The sequence below is a fragment of the Conger conger genome, chromosome 4, assembly GCF_963514075.1.
Source record: "Conger conger chromosome 4, fConCon1.1, whole genome shotgun sequence".
NCBI classification, from domain to species: domain Eukaryota; kingdom Metazoa; phylum Chordata; class Actinopteri; order Anguilliformes; family Congridae; genus Conger; species Conger conger.
The window spans coordinates 7,167,959-7,191,217 of NC_083763.1; the positions used below are offsets into that span (position 1 = coordinate 7,167,959).

Consider the following 23,259-nt stretch of genomic DNA (forward strand, 5'->3'; position numbering starts at 1 on the left):
ACCTGGAGCGGAGTGACCTTCCCGGGGTGGCTAGTTGCAGAGGCAATACCACCAGCAGACCGGTAGCTACACACATCACAGTCCGCAGAACACCAGCCGCAGAAATGAATAGCAACTTAGCCGGGGACGAAATCGGGTAAGAAGTGATATTCCACGAAATAATTTAAAGTAAAGGAGCAGTTACTAGCTGTGCTAATTGCAAGCTGTTAATTCAGTGTAAAGTTGTTACCGGCCTGCGTAGAAGCCTCGGTATTTTGCTCGGTTAAACGGGCATCCAGTAATTAGCGAGCTAACTTTAGCTGACTATCTAGAGCTAGTTAAATTTTGATGTTAAATATTGTGGTGCTTAAATTTTAAGCCCCCACGTCGTGAAAAATATTCAATTTGTGTTGTTTAGAGGTGTGATATGGAACTGTCAATGTGCTGAACTTGAAAGTAACAACTTGACGTAACACTCATTTAGACTATGCTAGCTAGCTAACCACATAGTCCAACTCTGAGGCAGACTAACAGGAAAGCTAACTTCTAGCTCTAAGCGAAAGTGTTTGTATGAGCTAGATAGTATTATGGTTGTTTAACTGACTGCCATATACCAATTACATAGACTGTATTGTTTGCTAGCTAGTTTGTTGACTTTCCAAGTTCAGGTTTAGCTTGCTAGATAACTTTTTAAGCACAAGAAAACTCAAACTGATCAATTTAGCTAGTTAGCAAGCAGCTAGTTCGGATGATACGGTTGGCTTGGCTATTTAATGTCGCCAGGAAGCGCTGGAAAGATGTTTTGCCGGAGTGTTAGTTAGCTAGCTAGCTAGCTACATGCAACCCAGCAAAAGGCTGAGACTCCAGATGGCCAGCTAGTGATACTCTCAGATAAACTGGAGCAATGCAATTGTTTCTATCGGATAACGTTAGATGCATCAATACAGAGTGCAAATTCTAACGACATTGCTTGTTGGCTAATGTTTGCTAGCATACGTTACATTGTAACGAACAGCGTCCGTTTGACATTTGTACTCGTTCAAAAACAAGTGACAGTTTTGTGACAGTATGTTTGCACACGGCGTAATTAATAGGTAGTGAAACGATTTAGATAGATTGCTTAGGTACTAGGAATACATGCGCTAATACAAATGCAGGGAGTCTAGGTTGATGTGTAAGCACTTGATAGCTAGCTTGCGTTAGCTCGTGTAGCTAGCCTAGAGAATAATGACAGGAGTTGGTGCTATCTGTTCAAGCAGACTGGCGGATAGTCTTGGCGTGGAAAGCTTGTTTTTTGATAGCCAGCTAGCTAGCTGCCATGAATTGAAGACCCGATAAACTCACTCTAAAGAATATATACACCCTTTTATGTTAAAGTCAAGTTCTCAAAGATCAGTCTGTTCCATGGTTGGATAGCAAACGTTAAACGCACCTACATCAAACGATGGCCAGTGTTACACGGCGGAGACGTGGCAAGATTTTTTTTAGACAAGACATTTATTGTTCTACCTCAAGACAAGCTATCCTTGCCAGCTCGGTCATGATTAGGTAGGGAAAGGGCAAATTAGTTTTCCTTTAAACGGGATGTTGGTTCGCGCTCGATGGAACGTGGCTCGATATCACCTTGGGTACATTCATGCGATTTTGACTCCGGCCAATTCATTACAAGCGACTTGTTTGTTGCTGTTAGCTGGATGGATTGCCAGCTCGCCAGGTATTACTATGATTTCGTAAGTGTGCTTTCCCACTGTGACCATATTGCACTGTAGTGCCTAATCCAATACTGTTTTACAATTTTCCAAACGATAATGAAATCGAAATATCACGTTAGCTGGCGTCTGTCATCGCTAATATAGTGCGTTCTGCGAAAACGCTGTCGAAAAGTCGAGATGTTTGCCTTTTCTCAAACATTATCCCAGACGAGCCCTCTATGTAGCGTTCCACCTCTGTGCAATTTAGTCAAATTATGAAATTAACATTTACACTGGAATCAGGGAATTGCAATTTGTCTGAAGTTCCTCTAAGCCAGTTTACTTAAAATATATTACGAACGCATTCTCAGTCTACAACTATTGCATTACAAGCTTCACTAATTATGCCATGCACAGAGTTAAGTATCTGTATTCGTGCAATTATTGACTGGATATCTTTGCTTTCGAACTGTCCTGTAAATTTATCTTGTAATGGATAAAGTATTGAGCAGAGGCTGTATTAAGCACAAAGTATCCAGAGTTATCCAGATACTCATGTTGTTGAAGATGAATTGATGTGTGTGTGGGTGTGTTTGTTGATATAAAATCGGTTTAAACTGCACATAAAAAAATGTATACATGTAAACCTCCTGTTTTCACAGTACAAATGTATATGTATTGCATCTATCAGATAAAAAAAAAAAAAATTCTGCATATGCTACCCACGATTTTATTTTTGTTAATGAGGCATACTCAAAACAAGTGTCTTGGTCACGTTTACTCTGCACTCCATAGACGTAAATTTTCTCTTTTTAGGAAGCTCTTTGTGGGTGGCCTGGACTGGAGTACCACGCAGGGTAAGTTTCTGACTGCCACTGTCACACCTTAACATAAGCAGTCCTGTTGGGTAGCTTATCTTCTGGGACTCCAGCTTTCTGTGCTACTAGCAGATATTCACATACGCATTTGCTTTCATTTTCTTTTCTGCATCGGGTGCAGAATGTAGCCAAAAAACGTCATATTCTTTTCCCCCAAGAAAGTTGCCGAATATTTGAATATCCTCATCACGCATGTTCTGCATACTAAGATATTTGCTGTTCTTGGTTCCTTGAGTTTTTATTGCACCTTATTGCTTGTCATTTTACAGTTATCCCTTACCTTCCTATTGTTACCTGCTCACACAAGAAAATGTGCATTGGGTTCTGTTAGGAAATGGATATTTTTACATTATGCGGCTAAGATTTGGGCCAAGTGCAACTTTGTTTTTAATTTAATTTTGGATGGGGATTTGGTGACAAAATTGAATTATTGGGCGGCCGGTAGCGTAGTGGTTAAGGTAAATGTCTGGGGCACGCAAGGTTGGTGGTTCTAATCCCGGTGTAGCCACAATAAAATCCGCACAGCCGTTGGGCCCTTGAGCAAGGCCCTTAACCCTGCATTGCTCCAGGGGAAGATTGTCTCCTGCTTAGTCTAATCAACTGTACGTCGCTCTGGATAAGAGCGTCTGCCAAAATGCCAATAATGTATTGTAAAATTATGGGCTGGACTTTTGTCCAGTTACTTTAAATTGACATTCATGTGGTGACTTGGCCTTTCTTTTACACCGTGATGAGGACAACGGGTACGTCTGTAGCTCACAGGCATCCGGGGCCAGTGTCTGCATCGCGCCACGCTTGGCCAGCTTCGCTTCGCTGCGCTGCTTTTATTTCACTCTGTACACCGTGTTTTCTCAAGTCAAGATCACTAGTCACTGCAGACCTTATTTTCATGGTGCCTCCCTGGGGCTTTTAATGACGAGCCAAGCAATTATCAGTCCTCCCCATGCTGTGAAGTTGTGTGCTGAAACCTGTGTCCTTCTGCCCTCCAGGATACAGATGGGTGTTATTTGAACGGTGTAGAGGACGAAAATGCCTTGTGAATTTAGCTGAGCCTCCACTTTCACATGTGAATCACCTTACTCTATGAATTCGTGGGCTGCCGAAACCAGGGCTGACAAAATAGTAGTTTTATTGTGAGTTGTCCGGGAGCTGCTTAAATAAACGTTTTTAAAGGCAATAGTGTCCCTTTTCACCTTCAGCAGTGTAGCCGTGTAAGTTGAGCGCACAGTGGACAAGTATACTCAAAACTCAATATATACTCACCGCCCCCACATTAATAAAGTAGTACACTCTCAGAAATGAAGTGACAGCGGAGGTACATTTTTTGTTCTTCCAGGATCACATTTCCCCAACTGTGCCCTGAACATTTATGTTTTCCCGTACAAATGAGTTCTATATCGCTGGCTAGGGGTACAGTTTTATGTCGCTATTGGGTGCCACCTCAGTGACAAGCATTTTTTTAAATTTTTTGTTTTTTAAACCTTTTTAGGCGCTTTTCGTATCTTTATTTCTGAGAGTGTGTCGTGCTCGAATAGACCGTCACTGCAGACATTAACAAAGGGTTTTGCTTTCAACGTGTTATAGGTGTCGATCTTTAAAACTGACCATGCCTCCCAGCACCCCTGTATCAGTTAGCAAATGGCCCTCCCCAAGAACCCTTTAAAATGGTATGTTTGAATAATGTTTTGCATAGTCCGTTGTTGTTTAGCATAGTACGTTGACTTCAATGTTTAATGGTAGCAGTGCTTTTAGGTCACTGCTGAGGACGGTTTCTCCCGTTTTCCGAAATTTCTCAGCAGACCGAGAACACAGTGGGAATACACTGACTGATTGCCCTGATTATTACAGTGATAATTACCTACGTGCCCATGTGGCGTAATGAAACCGATTCAGAAATGTTCATTTTTATCTAGCCTACTCACAGGCACGTTCATCAGAATATTATCTTTTATTGGTGTTCGTCATATTTATTTATATCGCGCATTATAGTACCAAAGCAGTTCTTACACGACATCAGTGTATTTCATTTAGACATTTTGAAAAACACGTAATGTTCCAAAGCAAAATAACGACACGGTTACAAGACCGAATCGAACAACCGAGTGACATTCAGAAGGGGCATACACTGAAATACACGGCAAATCAAGGCCAATAAAGGTCAGGCATTTCATGGGGCCTGCAAGAAAATGGACAGAAAAAAAAGAAGATAATTTCTCATTTCAGACTCCAGTCCACAACCGTTGTTCTTGGAAATGTAAATGACGACCAAGGACTGACCTTAAAACCAAGAAAAGAGAGCCAACATGGAAAGAAACTGTAAAAAGGGCTTTGGCTTTAAATTTAACGCATTAGATACAAGTACGAATTACAATACAGACATGTGTAGGATCACCTTCACTACTGCAGTCCTGGTGTCATGCAGCAGAATTGAGGTCATACATTGACTTCTATTTTTAGATTACTATTTAGGTTTAGCATTTCTTTCAACTGAAGTGCGTGTTCACTGATGCAAGTTTTGAGTATTTGTAATGTACCCGCAATATTCATTTTACATATGGTGACTAGTCCGGTCAGGAGCACTAAACGGGTCGTGTGGCATATCATCTGTACCAGGAGAAGTTTTCTAGTCCTCGCCCTGTATTCTTACATATCTGTGTGAAAAATGGCAGAAACGTATAGCCTAGTTGCTTAATATCCCTATGCTCCCCGCTCATGAGCTCATTTCAGAGATTGTAATGACTTGGGTGGGGGGGGGGGGGGGGGGGAGCTGATCCAAGCTCAGCAAGGCAGGGCAAAACAGAAGCACTTTTAGTACAGCCCAGTGAACAATCTTTTTATTTCCCAGTTTGGAATGCCTGACTGTAACTGCAGACCCGTCCCTTTGTTGCGGCATTCTCTGCCGTTGCGGGCGGATTCACGCCAACATGCACAAACTGAAAGGCCTGCAGCCGGCTACAACTTACCCGCTGCTACCTAGCTCTGTCCAAACGCTGTTTGAGAGGTCTGCGTTTTAATGCAGCGAAACGTGTTTTTAGTGTCCCTGGGATGGGGAGAGTGGGGGCTGACACGAGACCGCTTTCTCTCTCGGTGGCTGTGATGACAGCGTGCTTACAGACCGAGAGAGCGTGCCTGAGAATCTGTTATTTATCAGTGGCAGCACGCCGCGTCGTCGGCCAGCTGCTGGAAATGTTGTCAGGCATTATCTCTGCGTCTCGGGGTGAGAACTAGCCTCCACGCTGCGCCACACGGCGTGCACCGTGTCTGCGGACCTGCAGATTGACTACAGGGTTCTGTCTGCAGGTTCTGCTTTCTGCATGACACCTGCGTATTGCAGAGAAACTTTGTAATCCTTGTCGTTGGTCTGGTCTTATCGGTGCTACACCACGTGTGTAATTCTTGCATCTCTACATTTTGTGGTTTCCTAATTGTTCCATGTATCATTCCAAAATGGGGTTAATATTCATTAGATTGATTCAAAATATTTAAGTTGGCCAATATTGACATATTAGTGCTTGGTTGTAGATGCCTGACACCAGCATATACTGAAGGCCTTTAGTTTCTTTCATTTAATTGTTCTGCAGAATTAAACTCAACTTGGTGGCGACATGGCTCAGGCAGTAAGAGCAGTCGTCTGGCAGTCGGAGGGTTGCAGGAGGGACTAAGCAGGAAGGTTGCCCTGATTGGCACCTTGCATGGCAGCCAATCGCCGTTGGTGTGTGAGTGTGTGTATGAATGGGTGAATGGGAAGCATCAATTGTACAGCGCTTTGGATAAAGGCGCTATATAAATGCCAACCATTTCCCATTTACCATTGGTCGAGTGCCTTTTGACACACCATTCAACTTGGTTGATTGCCTCAAGAGAGAAACTACAAATTCCTATAGCTAGACATATGCTATTGAGCATATAGTTGTGATGTCATAAAGTACAACATTAGTCCTGCTTGTTTAAATGGCTCTTTTACAGTAAAATACAGCAGCGATGGTGTTCTATCCCACCACATCACATCTCGCCTAGATCGTCCCACATTTATGCATGACACCGTATGTGGCCTGCATCTGCCTGACCATAATGAATGTGGTGGAGTGGCTTCCTCCCTGACACGAGCCCCAGAAAGTAAACCTGGTCGCTGTGTGGCGTGTGCAAGGCTTCAGGTACTGCAGCCATGCACCCTACTCTCCCTGAGCAGTTTGTAGTGATCGTCATGGTGGGGCGTGTGATTCTGAGACGAATAAACCTTCCGGCTCAGATTATGGATCTTGGACGTGTATTGCACATACTCCGGGTCGGAACGGTTCTCATGTTGTTCACAAATTTAGCCAGAACAAAATCAAACTCAGGCAGCATAGACTTCTATTTTACGATGGCCAGCTTCTGAATGGAAAATTAAACTTGTGCTTGAGAACACTGAACGGGGACAATGCTCCCTCTTGTTAATCCTGTATAATTTGACTAATACCGATGTCCTCTTTCCTACCAGAGACATTACGAAACTATTTCTCCCAGTATGGGGAAGTGGTGGACTGCGTCATTATGAAAGACAAGACTACAAATCAGTCGCGCGGCTTTGGGTTTGTGAAGTTCAAAGACCCCAACTGTGTGCGGACAGTGCTAGAGACAAAACCTCATAACCTGGATGGTAGAAATGTGAGTGTCTGCACTATCTAACTACCTTACTACACTATTACTATAACTATACACTTACTGGACTATAACTTTACTATACAGTTACTGTACTATTATGCAGTGAGGCCACCTAGAATTTTTGCACCGTTGTACTTCAAGGAGCTTTCATTTAAAGATACATTATGCACATTTCCAGTCATATTAATGTGTTTGTTTTTCATTACATTGGAATAAATGCAAAATACAAAAAACTAAAGCATTCGATACATAGTAAGTGCATCTCGGTGGCATTTTTAGAATTTAATTTAAGTGTGATGCCTTATGAAGAATTGTTCAGCTGTGGGTTTCACTGCCTTAATCTGTGTTTAAAATGTATATTTCTTGAAATGGATGAATTTGACTAACGTGGTGCCAAACATTTTCTCTTTCGCCATCAGATTGACCCAAAGCCATGCACCCCACGGGGAATGCAGCCTGAAAAGACACGATCAAAAGATGGCTGGGTAAGGCCCGGCTTTTATTTGGGCGGCGGGAGGAATATGGACGCAGTCGTTCTGAGGAACGGGCTGGCCCAGACCGTTGCGTTTCAGAGCCACCACACTCCTGTTTTCATGCTTTCCCACTGCGTGCCACTGTAAATCTAATAACCAGTGTGTCAGGCACTTTGCGATGAAAATGTTGACAACTTTGAAGTAATCATTTTTAAGACCGCTTTGAAGGTGGCTCAGCTCTGAAATTGTGTTTAGCAGAAAGGGAGGCGGAAGAAAAAGTAGATACGTAGTCTGTAGCTGTGTGTTAATCATTCTCCCTCTGGGTCGGGAGAAAAGTATCCGTCTCGTTAATGCTTATCTTATTTTTCCAATTAAACCACATCTTGGAAATGCGAAACTTGTGAATTTTTCAACCCTCAATCTTGTCAAGTCTTGTGATATTTTTTCCCTTTTTATTATGTTTTTGCAGAAGGGAAGCAAAAGTGACAGCAATAAATCCAAGAAAATATTTGTTGGCGGGATCCCTCACAACTGTGGCGAGCCTGAACTCAGGGACTATTTCAGTAGATTTGGAGTGGTGAGTTGTGTGGAGTTTTGGCCAGAATCTGAAGCTTTTGATTCAATGCGAGAGAGAGAGAGAGAGAGAGAGAGAGTGAGTGACAGTATGCAGGGAGGAAACGGCGATGCAGGAAATGGCAAAGAAAAACAGAAAAATGTTTTGTGCGTTCAGTTTTACCCTGGCACTGATCTTATTGTGGCTCTTGAACCACCAACCTTGCGGGTCCAAGTCAAGCACCTTAACCATTTGGCTTCGGGCAACCTGTAACGTAGTGGTTAAGATACGTGACTGGGACCTGCAGGGTTGGCGGTTCAATCCTTGGTGTAGCCATGATAAAATCCGCACAGCTGTTGGGCCCTTGAGTAAGGCCAATAACCCTGCATTGCTCCAGTGGGGGATTGTCCCCTGCTTAGTCCAATCAACTGCAAGTTGCTTTGGATGAAATCGTCAGCTAAATAACATGAAATGTCATGATGAATCACATTTGTTCCCCCTTGGACTATGAATGATACCCTCCTTATGCTAAAGATAATGATATAAATGTGCTGTCCAAGCATGGCAATTTTGGGTGCATTGCGGGTTCCGAGCGTGTCTATGTCTGTCTGTGTCTGTCCCTGTCTGTCCCTGCGTCTGTCGCTGCATGTGTCCATCCATGTGTGCCTTTGAGCGTGTCCTCAGTGGTAATGTGTCTGTGTGAGAGTGTGTGAGAGTGTGTGAGAGTGTGTGAGAGTGTGTGAGAGTGTGTGAGAGTGTGTGAGAGTGTGTGAGAGTGTGTGTTTGTCATCTGTCGTACTCTGCTGTGAATAACATTGCTCCTGCCTCCCTGCTTGTCTGGTTATAGGTAACAGAAGTGTGAGTGTGTGTACTCTGCTGTGAATAACATTGCTCCTGCCTCCCTGCTTGTCTGGTTATAGGTAACAGAAGTGTGAGTGTGTGTACTCTGCTGTGAATAACATTGCTCCTGCCTCCCTGCTTGTCTGGTTATAGGTAACAGAAGTGGTAATGATCTATGATGCGGAGAAACAGAGGCCGCGAGGTAAAAGCTGATCCAGTTTTCCTTCCGTAACTCCCCGCCTGCAATCTTATGACAAACTATTCCGACCCAAAGACCAAGGCCGCATCCAAAACCCCACCGATTGTTATTATGATTTGCCATATGGTGCCCTGCTGGGACACGTCACGCTCACCACTCACACTCTCTCTCACACACACACACACACACAAACACACACACACACACACACACACACACAACACACACACACACACACACACACACAACACACACACACAACCACACACTCACTCACTCACTCACTCACTCACTCACTCACACACACTCACACACTCACTCACTCACTCACTCACTCACTCACTCACTCACACACTCACACACTCACACTCACTCACTCACTCACTCACTCACTCACTCACTCACACTAGCTCACTCGCACCCTCACTCACTCACTCACTCACTCACACTCGCTTACTCACTCACTCACACACTCACTCACACTCGCTTACATGCTCACTCACACGCTCACACACTCATTCACACTCGCTCACACACTCACACGCTCACTCACACGCTCACTCACACACTCACTCACTCACACACCCACTCACTCACTCACTCACACACCCACTCACTCACACACTCACACACTCACTCACACACTCACTCACACACTCACTCACACACACACACACACACACACACACACACACACACACACACACCCACCCACCCACCCACTCACTCACTCACTCACTCACCCACGTCATCGATGCTGCGGTGTGTGTTCCTCATGCGATGAGACTCACATGGGGAGCAGTAAACCCACAGCATCGCCACACAGCCCATAGTCTGCAGTTTCTGCCCATGGCTTTGTGTGAGAGAACCATTTTCTGATGCGTTTTCCCAGTCTCGCAAGGGAGGATATGCTTTGAGAATATGTTTGTATATTTTCGTCAGAATGGTCTTGGAAGGCCTCTTGGCTATATTGGCTTGTATTTGGCCGATCTGTTATACGTTACAGTACATTGGTTCATTTTGTGCTACCTTTTCAGAATTGAGACTATTATAAAGAAACTCTTCTAAGGTTAACTGCATATGTTAAAATTGTTCAGTTACTTGACACGTATGGAGAAGAGTGGTTAATTTTAAATGTGTTGGTTCAGTTTATCACGCTTGCATATAATCTGGGGAATTTGAATGCCATTATTTCGGAGTACAGTTAGAGGACAAGAGCATTTATGTATTTCATTATTGGAGTCTGCTTGGATTACCTTTTTTCGTTTGGCTGCGTGCTTTAGGTTTCTCAGGGCAGCTCTCTGGCTTCTCAGGGCTTGTCCTACTTAATGCTGACATAGTCGATGATTCCCTTCACCGTTGAACGCCGTTTTTACTTGTTCAACTTTTAATCAACTGATCTCTTTGGGGCAAAGTCAAAGGAATAGTTTGTCATCTGAATTTCTCTAGTTATAGTTCAATTTAAGAATCCCATGTGATGCATTGTGTAGTGTTTTTTTTTTTTTGTTTTTTTTAATGAAACCTCATTTTTACATTAACAATTGAATAAGTTTTATTTGTTTATTTTAATTAGTTTCTTTTAACTCTTGACAATCTAAATGACGTATTAAGTGTATTCACGTATTTAAAAGTTAAAGTACTTCTGTAAGTAAGCCCTTTCTCTATCTTTCTTTTTCTGTCTCTTTCCCTGTGAATTGTTTGAGTGTGATTAACGGTGTCTCTTAAGATTTGTCTTTTCTCCTCTAGGTTGTTTTGTACTAAGTTGTACCACAGAGGTACAGGCCAGTAACACTGTAGGAACGGGGGCTGGGCTGGTAATGCCATCATTTTGGTGTGTAAACAAAGTTATTCTTTTTTGCTCGTATTGGTCATTTATCTGTTGTCAGCCGTAACCCAGCTAAAATATTGCTAAATATAGTAGATCTGCATATATTAGGATATTTTCATTTCTAAAACACAATATAAAATATAATCTTGAATACACAGTGATTTCGCTATTGCTGTGCAACTAGTGTTGGATTTGTATTTTACTGAAATTTGAATGTTTCCCTGGACATTTAAGCATAGTTAAACTTGTAGATTGAGGTTAGTACGCTCATATTGCATGGTATTTCAAGTATGGTACTTTAGTGCCTGGTATTTCAAGTAGATCAGGCTTCAGGGAATATGCAACTTAATATAGGAAATATCAAATCCCTTCGTCCCAGAAGACACTTGATTGAAATCGGGTTAGGTCCCCCAAGTGAAGATGATCTCGCAACCTACTTCTGCTTCAAAATCTTTTTTTTTGGATCAAATTAAACTGGTTCACTTCTGTGGCGTCTAACAAGTTCTAGCAAGTACTTTCCAGTGCCGTTTACCTGGATCGCTTGTTCCACATCGAGCATTGCGATGGTAGGGCTAACATTTAAAGAAGTTCATAAGACTGTAGGTTAGCTGTAGACCGGCAACATTAATAAGCGGTGCATTTTCTTCATCATCTTCACTCCAGTTTTGAATAGGGAACGATGATGTCCCGTTTCATGGTCTGAGACCCCCTGAAACGTCATGCTTTTTTAGCTGGATTTAGCTGCCGCACGCTCAAGGTCGGGCTGTGGTGGTTCTCAGTGCTGGCTCACCAGGAGAGAAATACATTTGTCCCCTAATTGATGGTAATTACACGGCCTCACTCGGGGATACTGACGCTGATTATTAACAGCTGCTCTGTGGCTGTACCGCACAAAGCTTATGCTGCCCCCCTCCCCTTATTTGGGCAGTGCTGGCGGCACAGGTGTCTCACCTGAGATCTTTCCATTGGACAGACGTTTTGTCGTGAGAGGTGACAAATCTCACTGCTTTGCATAGAAAGGCTTTAGGGACACTCCAAATGGGTCCTTTCTCGGTCGTTTTTTTTAATTTTTTTATTATTTTTTTTTTTTTGCTTTCACAAAGGTTCCACACTCTATTATTGTGTGTTTATAGTTTGCATTAGTTAGCGTTTTTATGGAGAGTAGCTATGGTTTCATATTTTCTGCCGGCGTCAACAGTATTTCCACTTTCTCTGTCCCGTGCTTTTATGTGAAATTGTTTCATACACCCCATCTATGTTCTATTTCTGTGCAGCTTGCATATACATTTTTGGCTCTTTTCTTTTTTGCGCACTTTTCCCCCCAAATGTTCTTTTTCATTTTGTAAAGAAGACTTTGTGTACACCCCTTAATGATGGCATCTTTTATAGTTATCATTTTTCAATGCTGATGTGACTAAATTGATTTGGAGAAAAAACATTTTGGCCTATATCTTTGTGTTGTTTATTGTAAGCGATTTCTTAATTTTCCATTATGAGCTCATCTTGGCTTGCCCAAATGAAAGTTGTTGGGGAAGCTGGGAGGAAGCTTTAGACATTGTACAGTTTTTGGTTGACCATTTTTTGTTATGCATTAACAATGGCTGCTGTCAGCATTTGCTGCAAAGCAAATATACCAAGGGGGAAATATCAAGGTGGGGTTCGGATAAGACCATGGGGGGAAGTTAAAAGTTTAAATATCACGGGGCTAATTAGCTTTTTTATGTTGCTGTCCGCTCACACTGGAGACGGTTCAACTCGATAAACAATTAATCATCCACAAAAGGAAATGTTGTTTTTGCAGTTGCGCTGCCGACCCGCAACGTTATCCGAACCCCAGGCTCCTCTAGCCCTGTCTTGACGGAGCCCCTTGGGTCGCCCCGATACTGTTCTTCATCTTGTGTTGTCACAAAGCCCTGCTGCCTTCATTCACTCTTGGTCGTTGGCTAGGTTTTGGATTTATTACTTTCGAGGCCGAACAATCAGTGGACCAGGCTGTCAACATGCATTTTCACGACATCATGGGCAAAAAAGTGTGTAGTTGTAGTTTTATTTTACCCTTAAGATGAGACCGAGGCTTGGGCGATGATGAGTTTCTGGTTGAGAAGCTGGTGCCTTTCTACACAGCACTAATTCCAGGGGCCGCCAATCAGTTTGGTGCGTCTGCTGACAAGTAAAGTTCAGATAAATCCATACAGAACAAAGTTAAAGCTTTCGTTCTTTTGATAAACTGCTCCACAAATGTGGTTGTTTTGTGGTGGGTTTTTTCCCCCCTCCCTGCTGGTCTATTCAGTAATGGTAATGGCTCCCTTTCCAATTCGTAGGGGAAAATGTTTTTTGTAGCCATGATCCAAATTACAAATGCTTTATAATGGATACACACTGCCATAATCTGTGGCTTAAAAGTGGCTGTTAAAATTGTGAATCGTCTAAAATAGTCAACCATAAGTGACCAAGGATTTTCTCGGAATTTTCTTGGTTTCTTCGCATTTAATCTTTATTAGATTAAACCTCTGTAGTCGCCCAAGGCTTGGTTTAACCGAACCACTCCTTTAGGATGTAAAATGATGTCATGCCTTTAATTCCTGTCATAAAGGCAAACACGGTGCTGATATTGAGACGGGAGTGGGGGGGAGAACTTGGAAGTTGAGTTTGGGTTGAACATACAGAAACCTCCTAAAGGACTGGTCACTCTTTGGTTTTTCATTCTTTTCATTTCCTTTGTGTTTTCTCTTTGCCAGGTCACTTACTGTTTGAGTTCTTTAAAAAAAAAAACTACAAAAAAAAAGAAAAAAACGATTTAACAAAATGTTGTGTTTTTAAAATGCCAAAGAAAAATCTCAATTAAGTGACCTCTGTTGTGGAGTCTCCATACTGTGTCAGTCGACTGTAAAATGGATTGGCGGGGATGGGGGGGGGTCATGTTGATCTAAAAAAAAAAAAAACATATTTCCTGGGGTGGATAATTATCAAATTCTCACCATCTGCAGTGCAGTGTGCGTTTGGATTGGTGTGTGCTGAGCATACTAGCACCTGTCTGACTCTTCCTCAGTTAGGGCTGGAGGTTAATCTGGAGTCAGTCCTGTAATTATAGTAACCGTTTAAAATGTGGTTCGCCTGGTCAGCTTTGATATGCTGGTGTGTGTTGCGCGTTTAGCAGCTAAATGGTTAACACATTGATTCTTTCTTGGTCTCGCCTCTCACCTCTGTGTCTGAAGTTACTGGTCTACCAGCAATGTTTTTTGTGGTGTTATGCAACACCACCTCTTCACAACAGATAACCCACCTTGAGGAAAAGATTTGAGAATGCTTGCGACATATATGTGTCCTCCAGATTCTTGCGCCACACATTATTTGTTTGGTTTTCCACTTGCGTTCCTTTAGTTTTTCAAACCTAATACCCCGGTTAATGTACATATTGTTTAAGGAGATAATAGTAATGTAATGTAATGTAACTGTAACTAAAATGTGATTTAATCTTTTAAAAAATCGAATGCGCACCTCTCTTAAAACCCTTCATTGGAGTCCTACTTTTATACCTGCAGTCTCCTTGGCAGTGTCCTGCTTTCCAGAAGGAGACCGGTCCGGCCTACCTGAGCCATTGTTCTTGATTTGACATTACCTGGAGCTGGGTACTTGAGGGGTGTGGGGACGATAAGTTACAAAATTAGAAACTAGAGCACATCAAACTGTGTTGCAAATCCCAACTCGGGTGTCGTGGGGAGGGCGGAGAGGGTGGGGGAGCGCTCGCAAGTCCTGGAATCCATCACTCGTATCCCATGATGCCCTGGGGAGTGGGCACAGGTAGCGGTGCTGCGGGCCGCAGGCTGGGGCTGAAGCATGTGTTGCTAATTAGGTCGACAGAGAAGGAAGAGGCGAGGCAAAGAAAGTGTCGCTGCTTTAAACTACTTTCAAGTAGAGCAGAATACTGCGAGCACTTTTCCCTCTCGCTGAAGGTGACCCCAATAACTTACCCTCTTTAGAGTCTATTTCCGTCCCGCGTCCCCCAAACTGCCCCTCCCTGTGGCCGTTCTGGTAAACCGGTGGTGTTTATGTGACTGAAACAGCAAGTGGTTGTTCATAAATAAGTATTTTAGAGCTCACCCCAGTTTAGTCTCTTGTTCGTAACCCTTGCGAAACTAAAAAGCGGAATTAACCTCTTCAGTGGTAGGTTGATTGGCATTCACCCTCATAAACTGCACCTAATTTCTGTTCCAAGACAAAATCTAATCTAAAATCTAAACATTTTGGACGGTGGTAATCCCCTCAGTAGCATACTTTTCTCTTATCAGACACAGTATGAAGATTCATCTAATTTGACTTACGACTTTGTCCATTTGTATTATCTGCATGTCTACTTTGTATTGTTCTGTTAGATTTACGGTCTTCTTACCACATCCACTCCTCTCTGACATTCTATTCCAAGTTAAATAAAATTGAGATTCTTTAAGCGTTAGCCTGGGAAAGGTAAGTCTTGATCTTCCATTAGCTGCTTTTATCAAAATAAAACAAAAGGGCCAAGGCACCAAAGAACAGAAAGGATAAGGAATTCTATGTTTCTCAGGTAGATATTTAAAAAGAAACAAACAAAAAAATGGAAAAGCACATTTTCACATTTAATGCCTTCACCTTTAACACGATCAAAACTGGATTTGTCCTTAATGCGTATATATTTCTTGATGCCAATTATGAATAAAAGTCATTTCGCAGTCGCCTTAAGTGTACAATTTCTCTATTTTTAAACAATTTTGAGTACCTGAGAAACATATATTTTTGTAAACTAGAATGTATTAGCATCAATATTTCTAAACTTTATTATAGATACAATATATAGGCCCAAATAAGTCCTAAAACTTAAAAAAAAAAAGAAATATCCTTTTAAGCTCCTTAAAGCGTTAAGAGTAATGCTCCTTATGAGTACGGTCTGGTAGGGAAGCACTTCAGCCGTTCAGGTTTGTCTTGCGAAATGCCTCCTCCTTGTCCCATCTCTAGGTGGAAGTGAAGAAGGCGGAGCCAAGGGACAGCAAGGCCCCTGGGCCCGGCCAGCCTGGAGCCAGCCAATGGGGACATAGGGGCATCTTGAGCACAGCCAATGGCTGGTCGGCGCCACCGGCCCCGGCCTGGCAGCAGAGCTATGGGCCTCAGGGTGAGTTGAGAGGGGGCGTGGCCCCAGGCTCACAGTTCAAATGGTAAATGGTTGGCATTTATACAGCGCTTTGGATAAAGGCGATGCTTCTCATTCACCCATTCATACGCACACTCACACACAAACAGTGATTGGCTGCCATGCAAGGCACCGACCAGCTTGTCAGGAGCATTTAGGGGTTCGGTGTCTTGCTCAGGGCCACTTCCACACAGCCCGGGCGGAGGATCGAACCGACAACCCTCCGACTGCCAGACGACTGCTCTTACTGCCTGAGCCATGTCGCCCCATATTCCCCCCAGTTCAGGAACACATTAAATTATCCCTTTTAAAATGAGTAATGAACAACCTCCGTTTCAGCAATGATTTGTCATCAAATAACAGCTCCAAAGTGTGATATACAGTTTTGCTGTTAATTTTTTTTTTGGCTGTCATGAGAGGATTGCTCCTCTTTTAGGACTTTCCCCCCTGAGTCTCTGGATCAGTCTTGTCAATGACGAGGGTTCGTCCTCTGTACTATTTTCCCAGCAAATTCGGGATCTTTTAGCATGTGGGCATTGAGTTCTGTTGTGGGTAAACGCATGCTTTTACAGTCCCCTGAGATCTAGGTATTCACCAGGTAACTATGTGGTCAGAATTGCACATAATTGGGTAAAAAAATATCTCACGAAATTAAACAATACTTTCTAAAATAGGTGTTTCAAGAAAGTATTATCTAAATTCCAAGTAAGTACACATTCAAACTAAATTGCAGTGTTGAGGTGATGAGGTGTTCCTATTTTCTTAGTATTTACAAGGGGTAATTACCTGCCATTCTTACCACATATTTACCTGGTAAATACCTAGCACTTGGGGGCCTGCAAAAGGAAGCGTTATCCTGTTTTTGTATGTTTGTGTCCAAATTTAATCAATCTCTTTTTCGTCTTTCTAGGAGTTTGGGTGTCCACAGGCCAGCCAATAGGTATGTCCTGTCATTTAGCATTTTATCAAGATATTCCATTGCTGCTGTTGCAGTCTGTTGCAGTATCTCACTGGAGTGAAGGTTGTGTAAATCAGTAGTGTGCCATTATCGTTCACAAGCAAACACTCTTAAACTGTGTGATCGTGTTTACTGGATTAGACTGGCTTACAAATCCATAACATCAGAAGTGTGACTTACAACAGAGAACAGGCTGCCAATTAACCTGCGGAAACAATGAGAACTATGAGCTTTAACGTTTCCTGTGTCGGGGCAATGTCCCCAGGTCTCGGATTTCTCACTGGAAAATATCTCGCTGCTGGAGTCACATTACCATTTACATTCCTTCTTTAATTCAGTCACACACAAGGCTGAAAATAAATCGCTTGGATTCTGTGCGACTCCCAAGCACGGCATGCGCGATAAAGTATATTGATGGACCCGGCATTGCAGCAATGTCCAGATAGCGCTGCTGAAAATCTCTGTAGATTCTGAGAGTTGTGGGTTAGTATCTGTGTTGCAGTTTCTGTCACTTTGCGGAGTCCAAGCTGAACTCCAAGCTGAAATCAGGTGCCCTCTTTTAATCAATGGAAAGGCTTGGCAGAGATTACTGAGCATTCCTCACAGGTTTCATCATCTTGGGAAGCGAACAGCGCACTGCCCGCCCATTTCACACGGCGATTTACTAAACAAGTCTCACATGCTATATTTAACAGACGCGAGGTAGCCAGAACTTACGCAGCTCTTGGAACTCAGTCCTCCCACAGCAAGATGCTGATATGATCTCCTTTCTGTAGTAAAAAACATTTATGTCCATGTCAGTTATTACCTACTGTGTGCTTGGTACTTAGTACTTCATTCACAGCATAGTGCTTATGGCTGTTTTATTCGGCGGTATTCACAGTAATGTGTCAATAACTTATCGTTTACCGGTAATGATTAACTAACAATTCGATTAACTAGTTTCTAACCCTTGCCCACCAAGACAAAAGACCTACTCAAACAAGATTACTTACAAAATACCTCCAAAATAGTTTTAAATCTCTGTTAATTAAGCAGATAGTGATGATAAAGAGGTTCTTCACCGTGTTATTGTTATGTTTCTAACCGACCTACCAAGCCCAGTCTGAGAACGGCAGGTGTCACACCTGTGACCTCTTGACCCCTCAGGAGGCTACGGCCCCCCCCTGCCTGCCAGCCGAGGAGCCCCCGCCCAGCCCCCCTCGCCCTTCAACGCGTTCCTGGTCACGGCCACCCCCACAGCCGGCTTCGGGCCACCTCAGGGATATCCACAGCAGGGGTACGCCACACCCCCCCAATTTGGTTAGTAGGAGCACGTGCCGTACGTCTCGGATGTGCGACGAGCCAAACCGCTTTACGGTCTGTCCCACGAGACCGAACGAATTCAGTTTCAGCCTCTCCTTTGTGTCTGTGTGCGTGCGTGTGTGTGTGTTTTAGGGTACAGTTTTGGTACCCCTCAAGGTGAGCAGTTCGCCCCGCCAGGAGTGCCTCCCCCTCCCACCACGCCTGGCACGGGGCCCCTGGGGTTCGCTCCGGCCACCCCCCCGACTCAGGACTTGAGCAAGGCCCCCGCGGGGCAGCCCGACTTCCCCTACAGCCAGTACGGTAGGTAGTCACAGCCGCCACGCAGGCCCCGCCCCCCGGCCCTGTCGGGTCCCCTGGTCCCGCGTCCGCTGGGCCCCGCTCACCCACTCTCTGAGTTGATCTCTCCCCAGCCGTAGCTCGTGAAGACCCAGCCGCACACTCACGGGGGGGCTTGCAGCTGGTATCATCCAGCTTCTTGTCGCTTTGTAAATTCGAAAGCCTTAATTCGATGACATCACACGCTAGCTTGCCCATCGGCCTATGAAGACGCTGTAGAGGTCACCCCTACATCCTGCACTCAGTATTACCTTTTCAGGATTTCCAGGCCCCTGGTGCCCCGGACAGGTAACTGATGGTAGGTTGGAATTAGATCATCCTCCCTTGCGATGTTGTTTTGAAGGGGAGGGGAGGATTGGTTGCTACTGCAGATATATCTCGTCCAGACTGTGCTGTAAATCACAGGGTTTTGGAGAAAGCTGGAGGAATGTGTCACAGTGTGTAAGCCAAGCATGTGACTCTGCAGCTGAACCAGTTTCAACAATTTTCTCACTTCAGCCATATAAGAGGTGAATAAACCAGAATGAAAAAAAGTAAGGATATTTATTTTATCTGGATAGCTTTTTCTTTAACATGTCTTATACATAGCATTTCAAAACGCGTGCCTAGTTCAAAGATATATAGGAATTGATTCCCAATAGAGATGTGCTGTCAAGATTCCTAATGAATATGTAACCTAAAGATTTGGATTAAGGGTTTTCTCACACTGCCACAGCCTATGAATCTGTTTGTGTGTTGGCAGTGCAGTCTCTCAGAGCTTTCTCCAGCTGAGGCACTGTGAATATGAACAGAACTCCCCTCCCTCCCCCCCCCTCCCCCCATTGTGCCGCTTGCTGTTGGAGGTTCAGTCTGTGTTCCTCTGTAAAACTCTTTCTCATCCTATGTGCCCTCACACTGCAGTGCATTTCCCCCACGCTGGGATCTCTGGAGATACAGCCAGGTACGCAGCCCAGTCTGTGGGACACGCAGTGTAAATGAGCGCCCCTGCTGAGGGGCTCTATTCTGGGGCTGCAGAAGCCCATGGCACTGATAAATAAGGGGATTCTGGTTTGTTCATACCTGCAGTCTGGCCCCCTGCAGACTTCCTGTCGGCTGACTAGCCCCCCCTACATCTCACAGTACAGACGGGAGTGTGACTGGCTCTGTCTGGCTCAGTGTGCTGCTAGCCCCCCTACATCTCGCAGTACCGACGGGTTGTGTGACTGGCTCTGTCTGGCTCGGTGTGTCTGAAGCCCCCCCCACATCTCGCGGTACAGACGGGAGAGTGACTGGCTGTGTCTCGCTCGGTGTGTCTGAAGCCCCCCCCCCCCCCCCACATCTGGCGGTACAGACGGGAGTGTGACTGGCTGTGTCTCGCTCGGTGTGCTGTGTGCTTCTGCTGCGCTTCCATCCGGCTGTGCGTCATCGGGCTTGGCTGCGCGTTCGGAACAAGCGGCCTTCCGTCGCCCAGGGGGAAGAGCGGCTCACTTTATTTTGTTTTTTGTTTGATTGCAGATGGATCACTTTATGGGTCAGATATTTTAGTCTCAGAGCAGTCAGACGGAGTAGAGGGTTTCAGGAAGCGTGAGGACGCGTAGAGTGTCCAGAGAGTCCTCCAGTGACCTGGGTGTGCTGAGTTGGGACAGCTCTCCCGTAGATACCTTTGTGCTAAAGTAGGCTCTCTCTGGGTTTAGTCAACCTGGTCTCCTCGTCTCCCTAATAGGCTTGGGTAGCTATCCTCAGGACCCCTCTGCCTACGGACCCACGCGTCCTTCTCACAGTTATGGTCAGGATGAGCAGGGATATAGTGCAGGTAGGTGTGAGTATTGCCTTTTACAACCACAACAATTAGCGGATTAAGCTACAGTTATGTAAGACCTTTATTTTTGTTGCTTAAGTCTCCGTTCTTGTGTGTACATGCGTATATTTTGTGAATCATATATAGTATGTACACACATTCCGTTTTTCTCATAGTATACTAAAGTACAGCTATCTAGTCTGTTGGGATACAAGCCAGGTGATGGAGATAACACCATTTAGTTTGATTAATTGAAGCCCTTGAAATATAATTGAAGCCATGGTTCTCACAACTCATCAATGGAAATTAATATGTGCGACTGTAATAAAAATAAAAATAAAACTTGAGTCTAATGCCAAATTTGTTTAGGGTAGAAGGGAAAAAAAGGCAGTTTTAGGTGCAAGCCTGGTGAGAAAGCAGAGATCTGCTGGAGGTCTCTGCTCCTGCAATAGCTGTAGTTTATTATACACATAAAATCCGCTTCCTCCAACCTGTCTGCGTCCCCTCTTTGCATTGCTTCGCTGGTAAAAGGATGATCTAATTGTCATGAATGTGTATGTCTCACTCTCCACTTTGGTTTCACATTGACGTATTTCCCTCCTAGTCATTGCACGAGTTCTGCGTTCGTAGAACTTGTAGGCAATTCATTCATTGGGTTTTTAGGGTGTCCATGTTTCTTATACTTTATGTTTTTGAGATACCTCTTCTGATTTCAGCTCGTAATTTTCTCAAGATTGGTGGATGAAATTATACCTGCAATGTATAAGACATTGTACTCGTGTCATATTTCTAAATTGAATTTCAGTGTTGGTCAAGCCCCGTTAGCTAGTCACATTATTCCCAGCCTTTGTAAAGGGACTGCTTGGCTCCAAATGTTTGATTTACTAAGAAAACAAATGCAAATGGTCCCAGCATTTCAGTCAAATGTAATTTTGCTTTGCATGGCCTTTGAGTGACTTGCTGGGGGTATGGAAATGACCTGTGTTAGTCCTGCTCTGTGACGCCTCCAAACACTTCCCCGGCCTGTGAGATTCCGCTGTTTCCAGGGAGACGGTGCCATCCAGTGTCTGATTCGGGAATGCGTGTGTGCTTACAGCCTGTAGATCTGCTCAACCTAAAACAATATTTTCATTTTTTGTGTTTTTTTTCTGTTTGATGGTCCACACCAGTTCTCATCCCATGTTTATTTTATCTGTATATGATTTGGTCATAATCAGTAGTGGTCTGTCTTACAATATGTGGTGGGTTTGTTCTCAGGTCATTATAAACTCTCACTTTTTATCCTTATTATGACCAATGCACACAGGATTTTGAGAATACTTTTTGAGTCTGAAACAATTGTTTGCACCTTGTTGAAATAAGCATTGGAGAACCTGTAACTGATTAAAGAGACGCTCAATCTGGAGTGCATTGGTTTTAAAAGGGGAATGACAATGTGTAACTGATATGGATAAATCATTACTGGACCTCTCCTGTCCTCATGATTACGGACACGATAACAGTAATACATTGACATTGGGTTTATCAGTACCATTCTGTATTACTGATATCATGTACCTATTAAGGATGCCAAGTTCCTAGGAACAGTTTGTGGGAGTTAATATCCTGATTGACGTAATTAGTCAATTAGGTTTTGTGCTGTCCTTGGTGGTTGTTAAGTGAACATTTTCTGGTTCTTAGTATTTCTGACATGCGCCCTCCTCCCCTGGTGTCAAACAGGCTATGGGCAGGACCTGAGTGGGTTTGGGCAGACGTTTGCAGACCCTAGCCAGCAGACCCCTTCGTACGGGGCCCCCACAGCACAAGCTCCGGCGGGGCCCCAGCCCACAGCCAGCACCTTCGGCCGCGGACAGAACCACAACGTACAGGGCTTCCACCCGTACCGGCGCTGAGACCCCCACCTGCACCGGAACGCAGCACCCAACAGTCAGGGAAATATCCATTCTGTTCACGAGCAAAACTGGATTTCTGGTGTGATGGTTAACTGAACAGAGACGCACACACACACACACACACACACACACACTCTCACTGACACTCACCCACACACTCGCACACACACACATACATACATACACACACACGCAAAAAAGCACACACACACGAACACGGAGTCACGCAATATAAAAGGCAGACTTTTGAAGAACCTTAATGACGAAATCTTTTTGTGGACTTTTCCATGTGTTTTATGGAGAACTATTTATGAACTATTTTGCAATAGATTTTGACTGTGGTCAAATGTCGGCACAGATAAAATATGCTATATATATAAAATGACACAGGGTCTCCAGTTTCTCTTCAGCTTTAATTCTAGGGAAAAAGAATTGTACTTCAGGTTTTTATTTTTCATTTTGTGAATTCTTTTTTTTTTTTTTTTTTTTTTTTTTTACTTTCTGAGCCTTTTCACATTTGTTTTAAGATTTAAGTTTAAAAGTAGAAATATATATTATACAATTAAACTGTGCAATTTTTTAAAGAGAATTTTGTACTATAAAATGTACGCTTTGCTTGTTTTTTTTATTTAAAGATGTAGATTCCCCTCAGGTGGCTGTTTTAGTGCATTTTGCACTTATACAAAACAGAATGGAAAATCCATTTCAAATAAAAAAGAAAAAAGAAAAAATATATGTAAGTTCA

General features: G+C 43.7%; 1 protein-coding gene across 3 annotated transcripts; it reads left to right on the top strand.

Moving 5' to 3' along the window:
* On the top strand, positions 1–23,259 carry dazap1 (DAZ associated protein 1). 3 transcript variants are annotated; one of them, XM_061238463.1, is made up of 13 exons: positions 1–136; positions 2,487–2,527; positions 7,029–7,195; positions 7,612–7,677; positions 8,135–8,242; positions 9,212–9,260; positions 13,033–13,115; positions 16,075–16,228; positions 17,157–17,186; positions 18,354–18,506; positions 18,642–18,809; positions 19,746–19,785; positions 22,342–23,259. In XM_061238463.1, the coding sequence occupies exons 1-13, from the start codon at positions 105–107 to the stop codon at positions 22,388–22,390; spliced, it is 1,140 nt and encodes a 379-aa protein (XP_061094447.1). In that variant the 5' UTR covers positions 1–104; the 3' UTR covers positions 22,391–23,259. The 3 variants fall into 3 exon arrangements, with proteins under 3 accessions (XP_061094447.1, XP_061094448.1, XP_061094446.1); XM_061238464.1 differs by lacking the exon at positions 19,746–19,785 and adding an exon at positions 20,548–20,637; XM_061238462.1 differs by lacking the exon at positions 19,746–19,785.